Source organism: Tyto alba, unplaced genomic scaffold (assembly GCF_018691265.1).
Source record: "Tyto alba isolate M040663 unplaced genomic scaffold, T.alba_DEE_v4.0 Super-Scaffold_13, whole genome shotgun sequence".
Classification (NCBI taxonomy): domain Eukaryota; kingdom Metazoa; phylum Chordata; class Aves; order Strigiformes; family Tytonidae; genus Tyto; species Tyto alba.
The window spans coordinates 42,212,926-42,225,652 of NW_024881275.1; the positions used below are offsets into that span (position 1 = coordinate 42,212,926).

Below are 12,727 nucleotides of genomic sequence, written 5' to 3' on the forward strand. Positions count from 1 at the left end.
CTTTCATTGTCAACATTCATCTCCACTGTATCTATTTTTAAACCAATCACCCCAGTCCTCAGTTTCCCAGTTCTAAATATTTTATTCTGAAGATGCAATTTACCAACTCAAGCGATCTTTCAAAAGCTTTCTAACTTGATTACTCTCATTTGGAACATCTGCCTGACAAACTTATGCATTAGCAGCTACTGAATGAAATGTGGTTTTTGTTCTTCAGGAGATTCATAGGTTTAATTCCAGGAATCCTTAATCCCTGAGTGATTTTGCATTAACTAAAGAATTATCCCTTGCCTCCTGTTTCCTTAAAATTAACTATTTTTTTTTTTAATGGAATGACAGAACATAGGAGAAAGAAGAGGTCTAGAGAATGGATATTTTTAACTAGGATCTATTGTCAGTATCTTTGAGAGACCAGAATGAATAGCCTCATTCTCACTCCAGGTCTGGCAACACCTGCACAATTAATAGATTATATTCGTAACCATGAAGCTGAGTGGCAACTGACCCATTTTAGAAAAAAAAATACATGAATGTGTCTGAGACATTTAGCAGCCAAAAAAATGTTTCTTTAGTAGGGCTTTAGTGCTGTAGCATCCAAAGAAAAGCAAAAGATGAAAAAAAGCTGAAGCAAGTAAAAAGGGTGCTTTTTCTTTTCCTTAAAGTTCTTTGTCTTTTTGAGGATTTCTACTACTAGGAGTAGGGTTTGTGTGGCTATTTATTCAATGATGGGCTGTAAAATGAATACTTGTTGAAAGCTAGGGCTAAACCCCTAGTAATTTGAACTGGGTTTTATTAATAAAGAATGATGCAATAGAATACGCAGGGCCAAAATTATTCCCTGTATGTTTTCAGTGGTTTCAGCTGAATGGCATTGGCAGTGCTACTAAGAGTTTCAATAGCTGAAATCCTTTCCCTTTTTCCCAATAATCCCTAGGGGTTACTTCAAAGTGGAATGACCATGTGCATCATTTGGGGTTTAGAAAAGGAAAAGGAAAACAGAACTCCAGTGCTGACCACAGGACTATGGCTTTGAGCTGACCGTGTTGCTAGGCACAATGCCCTACTCTCTGTAAGAATTTACAGTGAGAGAAGTGCCGCCATGACCAGCAGCTGAGAGACATATGAATTAGCAGTTGTAATACAAATTCTAATTTTTCAGAAAAACCTGTAGTGAGATTAAGAAACACTGTAGTTTTGGAAACTGAACATAAATTTTTCAAGTAACTTCTTCTGGGAGACTCCAGTCTTAAAGTCACAGCAAATAAATAATTCTTTTGCAGCTCAAGAAACTTCTATGTAAAACTACTTTTTCAACAGGATGACATCAAAACCAGTCATACATTTGTGTTTTAATATTTCTATTAAATGCAGCAGGCCCTATACTATCAAGTCTATTGCTTCCGTTTATTTCACTGTACAGTTTCAAGGTCATGCAAGCTCCTGTACTGAGAACATATAACAGCTTTATTTATTAAACAGAGACAGCATGGTGGTGACACAAGGCAAGATACTGCAACTTATGGGATGCAGAAAGAATGATTTCCATTTAAATTCTGTAGATCCCTGAATATACAGGTTCTGAATGTAATTGTGGGAATTGCCAATAGAATATATACAGTGCAGCTAGCATGAGGGTATTTGTCATCCACTGCCTGGATGTGTAAATGAAGACTCATCTGAAAAGCTACTGGTAATTCAGTGATGGTCCTCATCTATCTGAGGAAACTGTTTTTGTCTAGAAACTGTTTTTAGAAACTCCTTTTCTGACACTGGTCTTTGTGTACCAAAGCAAGGCAGAGATTATTTTAACTAGGTCGGACTTTTTTTTATTTAATGTTATGAGGTAGCTAAACAAAGTGAGTGATCTCAAAAATGCCACATTTCTCTAAAGAAATTTAGTTTTATATAGCACAAAATGAAGCCAAAAGGTTTTTAAAAATAGTCTGTATATCTGGAGAAAACTTAATACATCGAGCTAGTTCAGAATATACCTGTAAAATGGCATAGGAACTCCTCATTGTAGCAGAGATATGCCAGTATGAAAACAGACTAAGACAATGGTGAGTCATACGTAATGTTGTTTTCAACTATGAATTTCCAAACAAAACCAGTTTGTTAATGGCAGATTACAGGTATTTGGGTGGATGTAAGCTTATCTTCACAAAAATTGGATTTTTGTGGCCAGCAAAATAGAAATGGAGTCATATTGTTTATACTCTAAAAGAGGGTTTCCTCATCTTATGACAGAATATGGCTTTGTTATTGCAATGATATATGACTGATTACAGTGCTTTCACATGCCATCAATAAATAATTTTGTCTCCTATCTTTAATTCATAATTCTAATGAAACGCTTGGATTGAAACCAAGCTGAATACATATGCCTATCTTTTTGCTGACAAACTGTAGAATTACAAGCATTTACAAAAAAATTATTTTTGTGTAATTCCAGGAGAGAGCTCAAATATTCCTGTGCTCCCAGCAAATGAGAATTAGATATCTACATGTTGGCAGGAGGCAGATTTAAGACATAATCCTCCTCTCACTCTTCCCCACTAGTTGATTTAGGCAGTTCTGACTTTTGTGGATCCTATTCTCAGGCATATAACTCTCCCCTTACATTTTTTAAGGTGATGTAATCCAATGTGATGTGTGTGAATTTCACGAAGCTTTTGAGTTCTTGAGTTAGGCACTGAAAACAATGCCTGTAGCAACTCCGTCTCCTTCAGCTGTTCAGCTTCAAAAATTAGCAACATTTGCTCCAAAGCATGATGGCTTTGAATGAAACAGGAATTTAGATCTCTCTTGGTTTATATATATATATATATATATACACGCATATATATACACCCCTATATATATATATGTAAAGATACAGATATGCTTAAAAGAATAAAAAAGATGGTAAAGGTGAAAGGTTGTAAGTGGAAGGTCTCCAAGTAGTAGGACTTCAAAATGTGCCACACTTGGAATTTAATCCAGACCTTCCCAAAATTATAGTTTCTTAGTCTATTTTTATCCAAGATTTTGATTTGGATTAATACAGAATAAGGATCCACTTACAACTTTGGAGTACAGTCCAAATTTTCATAGCTAATGTTCTGACTCTTGTTTTTTTTTTAAACAATTTTCACATGCTAAGGACTTTCTTATAAAACCTTACACAGCCAGGACCAAGTGCTAGTCTCTACCAGAAAATAGTAAGGGGCTTGAAACCTCTTTCCTTCCTGTATCTCACTCTATCTGACTGGTTTAATCACCTCCAGTTCCCTAAACTGCAGTGGCTAATTAGGGATATACCATGTTTACTGTCAATTTGCAGTTTCTTTAATGACTTTATTTTAAAAAATGTAGGAAAGGTATCAAAACTTTGCACCATGAAATGCAGCTAACAGATATATTTAAGAAGTGTCTTTCTTAGTTATACATATGGTGTTTATTTAATTAGAACCACAATAGGATTATACTCCAGAAGTACTGAATTGTAATGTTAGTGGAAAGCAATCTACAGTTCCTGCATGCTGTCTTTTAGAAGCTGACAGACATAAATACCCTTTAATTTTAAAGATCGACTTTGCCATTTGAATGAATGGCATCATTAGCTTTTTATGCATCAACTAAAGATGGTAGCTGGTAGTTTTCCTTGATAAAAAAGTTAAATGTCAGAAGACAATTTTGATGTTCATGTCAGTTTTGCTGTCTGTGGATATTCTTAACTTACTGAGAAGTCTTATAATTGAAATGTAACGGAAATATAGATCTGAAAAGCCTCTTATTTACTAACACAAATGTGTATATGTAGCATCCCGTTCCTACATACCTTTAGGACAAGAAGATGGTAGAATGAGCTAACGCTCAGGCATTCCTCTCCAGAGATATATGTTCAAATTCATGCTTTTACAATCCCAGTATTAATGAATCCTCATATATGGAGAGGACAGTTTGGCACAAATGAATCACTCTTCACAGTTTGTTCATGACCCAGGACTCGTACAGCACAGGTGATTCTGCCTGCACTGGAAAAGCTGTGTAGAAAAGCTATTAACATATAATAGAAGACAAGTGTGTTAACTGTTGGAAAAATACTGTAAGGTGCCTAGTAGCAATGACTTCGGAAAAAACCCCACATTTTGGAAATACCTGGATAGCCAGGCAAGTGTTTAATGATCTCGTAGCTACCTATATTGTATTTAATTATGCTGACTTTCAATATCTTTTTTTTTAAATCACTGTGGTTATGTCCTGCATTTGGAGAAAAATTTAAGTCATTCATCAGATTTTCAAAGGCAGCTGCCTGATAAAATCTGCATGTTTAATTTCTGTGGTTTCGGTGAGGCCATGAACTAAAGTACTCCAAGTTTTTTTAAAGACCCCTCTAGTATAAAAATGTGTCCAGATTACTGAATTCAGTAGACATTATTGGGTCCAGCAGAATTCCCATGTAACATGACCAGTTTCAGCATTAGTACATTCTGTCCCTAACTTACAATTAACAATCTTTTTAAAAATTAAGAATGCAAGTATACTAATTTTATTAGCAAGCATAAAAGAATGAATGAGAAAGGAAAAATAAAATTAAATTAAAATTATGGTAATCACTACAACATGTTTTTCTTGAACCTCAAGTAACAATCTAGTTGTCATTACTCATAAAATCATCAGTTAGCTTTTCTGCCATCCATCATCCTGTAGAGGCACCTTTTGCTCTTTAAATTTCTATTTTTTAAGGTTGAGTAACTTTAATCAGAAAATATTATCTTAATGCCCATGAACACTTCCATTTTTAAACCTGTATATAACCATCCGATTTATTATTCTTAATATAAATAATATTGATGTCAGAGTTTGCCAATTACAGATAGCTTCCATGTAAACTAGATTAAATGACCTTGTCTAATTTGGAAACCAGTGAGTATACTTTGGCCACATACAGTTAACAAAAATGCACAAATACCTGGCAAAAACAGATGAGTAATGAATTTTACCAGACAAATAACTGTGTACCAGAACAAGTTGCCTACTTTTGGATGAAATCTGCTTTTTTAGACAGTATTTTAAAACCAAAGATATGTCCTTCCATACTTTAAGCACTGTAAAACACTGACAACTCTGTTTACTTGTACTCAGCAGGTTGCGCTGAATGAGCAGGACTCTTTCATATTAGAATTCCCATCAACGCATTCACTCATTTCTTGCAAAATATGCTTTAGATAATTGAATACTCAGTACTGAATTTGTTATAATGGTTTTGTTTTGTTTTGTTTTTAAGTGAGCTGAGCCATTTAGTTGAGTTCTAAACCCAGAACCACCACAAAGAGCAATTTACCAGATTTGGTCATACATACTTGCAAGAACTGTTAGTTCTGTCAGCATAGCAGTATCAACTGAAGAAAAGGAGACAAGAAGAAGTGCTTTTTTTGGCAGTCTAAGGGCCCTTTCTATAAGTAAAAATTATTCCTGTATATGTTACAACTGACATAATGTAAAACCCCCCACTTCTAATGCAGGACAGTAATAACGGGAAGTATGCAAACCTCACGGTGCCAGGAACCACTCCAGATGGAAATAGGTCGGTGTATCTCCTGCTGAAAGGCAGCAACGAAGACTGCGGTGTTATATTGCCAAAGCAATTCCCAACCATTTGATTTGAATTGTTTCTAAGGCAGTCTTTGGAGAAACTGAATGAAGACTATTTTGGTAAAAGATTCTCAGACTACGGAGAACTTGTGGATTTGTTAGTGATACAGGAATTTCATTTCACTCTGACAGTGACCTATTTTATTTAAAACTAATATTGCCATCTACATTATATAATCTATTCATCTAATTCATGGTATAATGTCAAAGGTATTACGTCCTGAATACCAGGACACAATCTGATGATCTTCTGATGTTACGCTTATGGCAAAATTAATTGTTGGATAATGCTGCCAGTTATTGACACTACTGCTAATAATATGCATCACGCTAATTTATTGCTGAAGTTACTACTATTCATACGCAACTTCCTTTGGTTGTCTGCTGAATCTTTGAATCTAATTTTACTGTAAGTAGCATTTTCCAAGATAGCAAATTTTAAACAGAAGGACATTATTTGCTTTAAAGTAGTTTTGACTTAATAAGTTTCATAAATACTGGTATGTGCCTTATGATTCTGCTCTGTGTGAGAATGCACATCGGATTACTAGTTGGATTGTTAGATGGGAACAGGCTACTGAAAATGAATCATCACTTTTTTTTTTTTTTAAGTAGAGGGTCTTTTTTGTCTTTCCTCCCATAGCCATCCAGTATTTTTTAATTTTAAAAATACAAACAAGACTGCTCCTCCCCTCTTTTTTCCTCCACAAAAAAATATGCAAAACCAACAATAGAAGACGTTTTCTGTATACCATGTTCAGGCAACTTGTAGGTCAACTGACATACCTTTTTTATGGTGGCTGTTACAGGTATGGGAATGCTGGTGAGATTGTGAGAGACAGTTTAGTTGCTTTACCTCTTGAAAAGATGCATCTCCCTGACTTGAGTGAGGAGAATTAAATTCAGGTCATGATCTGCTTAGGAACTCTGTATTTTTCTACTGTTTCCTGGGGATCCTGAGAAAGATTTATGAAAATTAATCCAGACTATAACTGTATTAATTATACCAGATTCACTAGGACAAGAGAGTGGGTATGTTTGCCCTCACAAAATTTTACCTTCCCTGATTTCAATTTCATCTTTTTAAAATAAACTTTTCTTTGATCACTGACCATCCCCAGTTGCAGAGGAAAACTTTAAGATATATACAATAATTCTCAGACATAATTATCTTTATTTATTTTAATCTCTCTCTCTTCTTTTTTTTTTTAATATGTGAGGTTAGCAGTACAGATCTCCAGCCACAGCCTAGCCACCCTCAGCTGCTTCTTCACCCCCACTATATGAAACAAAACTTCCCAGGCAAATAGTGGGGCATAATTTTGCAGCTACACTCAAGCCCTCAGCCATTCCACATGTTGATCTGGGTATGAGGGTAGGAAACTAACAGGTTGGTCCAAATATTTTATCATTTTGAAAGGAAGGCCCTTCCTGGTGTTTGACATGAACATCATTATCATTCAGCCTAACTCCAATGCCAGTTCAACAATCTACATATCCATGGGAAACATGAAATTTTGCTGCAATGTGCTTCAGTGTATCTGCTGGCACCTAACCTACTTGCTGAAAGAAAGAAAAATGCTGGATTGAAAATAATATACTGTCTTCCCCTTAGGAAATACAGAGCCTATGGATCTGTAGATTTTCCTGTTACTATTTTCTTGATGTCATAAGCATCTGGTCTCTTGAGATAGTGCATGAGACAGGACTCTTTCACTAGCCTTTGAAAACTGGCAGATTGCCCAGGCTGTCTTGGTTACACTAAGGAATACAGGGGGAGTAGCTGGAATTCAGTACTTCTCTAGTGGTCTGTCCTGGGTTGAGTGACTAGTGGGGTTTTTTGGTGGCAGGGGAGGGGGCTATAGGGGCGGCCCCCTGTGAGAAGCTTCTCAAAGCTCCCCCAGCTCCAAGCCAGCTCCACTTCTGTTTGGAAACTGAGCCCATCAGCTGCGCCTCTGCGATAACGTATTTAAGAAGGGACGTAGTGACAGGCAGTCGGACTTGTGAGGAGGAGTTGCTGCAGCTGCATGAACACCAAGGTCAGTGGAGGAACGGAGGAAGAAAGGAGGGGGGAGGTCTGCTGGAGAAGAGACCCCCCTGTATCCTGTGGTGAGACGGCAGGGCGGCCCCCCCTGCCACCCATGGAGATCTACGGTGGAGCAGACATTGATTTGTGGCCTGTTGTTCCTGCTCAGATGATCAAGGTGCTGTGCCTGAAGAAGGCCGGGGTCTCATGGGAAAAGGTAGCCCCGCTGCTGTAATTCAGTGCTGGGAGGATTGCAGCATGCGGGGGTATCCCACGCCGGAGCAGCTCGGGAAGGGCTGCAGCCGTGGGAGGGACTTCAGTTGGAGAAAGTTGGTGACCCATGACGGAGCAGTGTGGGGAACGCTGCGGCCCATGGGAGGGACTCATGTCAGAGAAAGTTTGTGGAGGACTGTCTCCTGTGAGAGGGGGACCACGATGGAGCAGGGGGAAGAATTTCCAGAAACTCCCTTCACCGAAGATGGAGAAAGCGGCAGCAGTGACTGCACCCCCCCATTCCCTGCCCCTGCACCACTATGGGGAGGAGGTTGAGATATCGGGAGCAGAGCTGAGCCTGGGAAGAAAGGAGGCGTGGGGGGAAGGTGTTCTCAAGATGTGGCAATGCTTCTCACTGTCCTACTCTGTTACATGTTGTTGGTGTCTGTAACAAAGGTACGGTTTTTTTTCTTCCCCTAACGAGTCTGTCTTTTTCTCGACCATAAAGGGGGATTTTTTCCCATACCAGTCCTATCTTGAACCCCAAGCCTAGCTCTCTGTCCCTTCTTATTGCCAGAAGAGAAGGGAGAGAGAAAGGCTGTGTGGTGGTTGGCTGCCGACCAGGCTCAAACCATGACATGGTCATGGTTGGGAAACAGACACCTCTAGTTGCTTAAGTCAGATAAGTTGGAAGAGTCATGCTGCTGCTGCTGCTTCTGAAATGTACCACAGAGTTCAGAAAGAACAAATGGCTGCTCTAGTAGTTGACTGAGCATGAAAGTTAGCACTTAGGCATTTTTCTTCTTCTAATGCTCCCTCAGTCCTAACAGCGCCACACAGAAACAATCTTAGATGCTTTACAAAGTAAGCCACCAAATGATGACACTCACAAACAGGTTTTTGCTTCCTTTTTTTAATATATTTTTAATGGAAAGGTACTTATTTGTTTCCTTATTTTTTTTTTCATAGCTTTTTCCCCCCTTATTTCTGTCGCATCCAAGTGGTAGAACCTTTTCACTAGTCATAATGTTTACTATCGATAATTTAGAATTAGATATTGTAAAGAAAATAAATCAAAAAAGTGGTAAATCTGATACAAAAGCTAAGCATTTTATTTCATTATATTCAGTTGTAAATTATTACAACATTAAACATGCTACTGTGGATCTCAGGGTATATGTTTTTTGGAAAATTATTTAAAAATGTATTATTTGCCATAGGAACTGCATAAGTTTTACTGTTGTAATAAAAGAAAATGTATCCTGAAGTATATTCAGCATATACTTATGATAAGATAGGTGTAAGAGATAAAATAATTTTAATTTCAACAACCAATCCTTTGCTCAAAATTATAACCTAATTTGCAAAATTTGGTTTAATTTTATGGTAAAAACTTGATGCTTAAATTTGCAGTTTTTCCCTAGGACAGTGTGACTACCTGCAGAATAGAGCAATTGCACTTCCATCTCTCTGAATAAATAGCAAAGCACCCCCTCTCAGCATACAGTCATAGACAGCCGTTTTGGGAACTACATGAAAGATTTTCCTGGGACTGCTCAGGAAGTGCTCTACCATAGTGACCCCTTCCATCCTTACCCAGCAGTCCTCTCCTTTCCTCATTAGGTACTTAACAGTTACATTAACATCTACCATAAAGCATGATGTTGGTGTAAGTACTGTTTAGTCTTGTTGCTTTGTAAATTGCAAAATCATGAACTTGCTTATTTATACTGGCATCCCCATAAAGAATATGGTATTCAGAAATACAAGCAAGCTATGAATCTTCGTATATTTTTACTGTATCCTTGGTTTGGGCTTTAAGGAAAATCAATGAAAGTGATAATCAGAGAATCAAAAGTTGACACCAGTTCTAATGTCTTGTTAGATGAACAAAGTAGGAAGAAACAAGAAAAGATAGTTAATTTTTTAAGTACGTTACACCCTACTGTTTTATGGCAGCCTGGTTTCACACCATTGTTATGACAGAAGAGGGACTTACCATGGCCAGTGCTGAAGACAGTCATCCTTTCAGTATTCTATGATACTGCTTCCAGCTGATAGAAGCTGGCATCATGATCCATTAGAGGAGGTCACTGTGCAAGTCGTGCATCAGAACAGGCTTCAAAACAGACTTTACACAATCAGACTTAAATCAAATGGAGGTAGTATGGAATTTGGTTTAAATAATCTTACACTTTATTTTAAAACTTTTAAAAAGCAATGCATTAGAACATATGATTTAGAATTTTTAAAATTCTGCTATATTTTATACTCAAAATAATAATCTCTGGAAGTCATTAATAAAAGTAAGGAAGCTGTTTGTTAGTCAATATGTATGACATAAAGTGCTGTAATAATTATTTTTATGCTATACAAGCAATTTTACCCATTAAGTGTGCACATTTTCTCTGCTTATTGTTGACCTGTTGCTAAGTATTTCACAAAAGTTTGCTCTGTCTTCAGAATTTGACACTCCAAACAGCCAGTTTAACAAATGAAAGAGCATGGATTATGACAAAAAATCTCAGCAGTGATTTTAGTAGAAACCTTAGCTTTGGGTTTGATTGGAGGGCAGCTTCTTCACTTTCTTTCATCTAGTGTTCCACCAGAAAAGTCCTCTGCAGAAGAGTCGGTTTTTTAATTCCAACCACTGTCAAGTCTTTATTTCTTAAAATATATATTCAGAAATATATATGAAAATGTAAGCTACATTAAAAAAAATGTTACTGGCATATTTTCTCTCTCTAGAAACAACACCTTGTGTCACAATATCTTTATATGTTGAATCTTTTTTTTCTATATTTCATATCACATATCATCCATCTTCACTTAGGACAAAGAAATGTTATCAGAGTCACTACTTAGATTTCTAAAATAGATTTCAGTCACGTTTTACAGGTCACTTAGAAATTGGTCTCAAGAAGTAAAAAAATGATTAGTGAACATTAATAATCAACTGAGGAAAGATACAAGACTTATCTGAATGTAAATATCAAGTATATAAAATATTATTCTGGATAACTACATATAAATATGGGTAATTAATGCTACTGTTTTCTCATACAGTAGCTCATATAGACTGTCCCTTAATAGCCTATTATTAGGTTAATTAAAGTTTCATTTTCCCAGATAGGATCATCTCATGTACTTCTTTGGTTAACAAGACATACGCTTTCTTAGAATTGTCCAAAAAATAAAGAGGATCAGTAATTGTAGATGGATTAAAACCTTCATCTACCAGTCGAAATTTTTGTTGTTTGAATGTTCCAGTCATTTCCATTTTTTCCTATAGAAGAGAGAAAGATTTACTGTTCAATAGAAGAGCTTCTTTTATTTTGTTCACATTCATGTTTGGTTTTGAAACTCTCACTTGATATAAGGTTAATACTGTTTATTCTTATTACTCTGGAAAACACCCAGATACATGGCGGAAAAAAGTTACAGCCCATTGCTTTCTGCATCACTGTGCAGTGCCTCATCACAGTGTCTCATATGGTGTATCCCCAGCCTGCCTGAGACAATCTATAGCTTCCTCAGTTGTGCACATTATGGAGTTACACATCATAAAGAATCTGAGAGTAAAAACTTAACTATCAACAACTTCTTACTGATAGAACTCAGGAAATTCTCTATGATTATTGTAACGTTAAATAAAGGGTTGAAATAATGTCATAGTAAATCAGCCACATGCATACTCAGCCAGGTCCAAATAAAGGTGGATCTTTACCATATATTTTATAATGTTCTCAAGCTTCTTTTCAGTGTCACTGTACCCCCTACCAGCAGGAGGCATTGCTATTGAGACTTTCTCTATCCTCCCTACCTCTTCTCAGCCCCACTTTATGACCTCTATCCATTATCTTCTCTTTTGTCTTTACATTTTTATATATATGCATAGAACCTCCAAAACCAAAAAATGATCTCCAACAACTCAGAGAGCTATTGTATCTACTCCAGATTTACCTTCAGATTGTATCTACCTGTTTTTTTTGGTCTAAGAAACATTCTGACATGTTCTAAAGTATGATTATATGTCAGATCAAGTTCAGCAGGTTTCTAATTTTTTCCCTTGAAGTTCCAACCACTACCTTATTTCTTAGTTAATGACAGCTGTACCAACATTCATCGTTAATGTAGGCATTTAAATTTTTATCAAAGTTCCAGATGCTCGATGTCAAAGCTACATCCAAGATTCAGATTCCTTCTGCCCAGCATAAGGACTTTTTTGTACATACGTATAGCAAAAAATATAGACTACGTTCTCATCATTTCATAAACTGACTACTGCAACATTCTCAAGTGTAATCTCGCTTGTTCGTATCAGAATGCTGCTGCAAAAGGTACCTTCCTGGCTTTATGAGATGGATGGATGGATGGATGGATGGATGGATGGATGGATGGATGGATGGATGGATAGATAGATAGATAGATAGATAGATAGATAGATAGATAGATAGATAGATAGATAGATATTTCAGTTTCAAGGTCCTTCATAGCCTTTTCCTTTCCCCCCCCTTCATTCTGAATCAGTATTCAATCTCTGATTGGCTCAGAGAACAAACTTCCATACCTTATATTCTTTTTTCAAACACTTATTATTTATTTCATCTTTTCCTCAGACTTAGGAGACTTCCTTCATAAGTATTTTCAAAAACAATTTTATGTTTGCGTTTGTCATGATGTTTTCAAAACACCAGAAATGCAGATGCTTATCAGGCTTCACTTATCATAATGATTAGTGTTGTATATTTTCTATATTCTCCCATTTTTTTCTAGTCATATGTAGCTGCTTGTATTGCATTCACATTTTTAACTCTTTGGTGGAGGGACTAGTTTTTTTCCCAAATTGGA

General features: G+C 36.7%; 1 protein-coding gene across 1 annotated transcript in view; it reads right to left on the reverse strand.

Annotated features, from left to right (window-relative positions):
* Positions 1-9,156: 9,156 nt before the first annotated feature.
* The window catches only part of SLC27A6 (solute carrier family 27 member 6), a 42,143-nt gene continuing 38,572 nt past the window's right edge, over positions 9,157-12,727 (reverse strand). Inside the window, exon 10 of the mRNA XM_033005608.2 lies at positions 9,157-11,162. Coding sequence (XP_032861499.1) covers positions 10,986-11,162 — 177 coding nt within the window. The 3' untranslated portion in view covers positions 9,157-10,985. The remainder of the gene's footprint in view (positions 11,163-12,727) is intronic.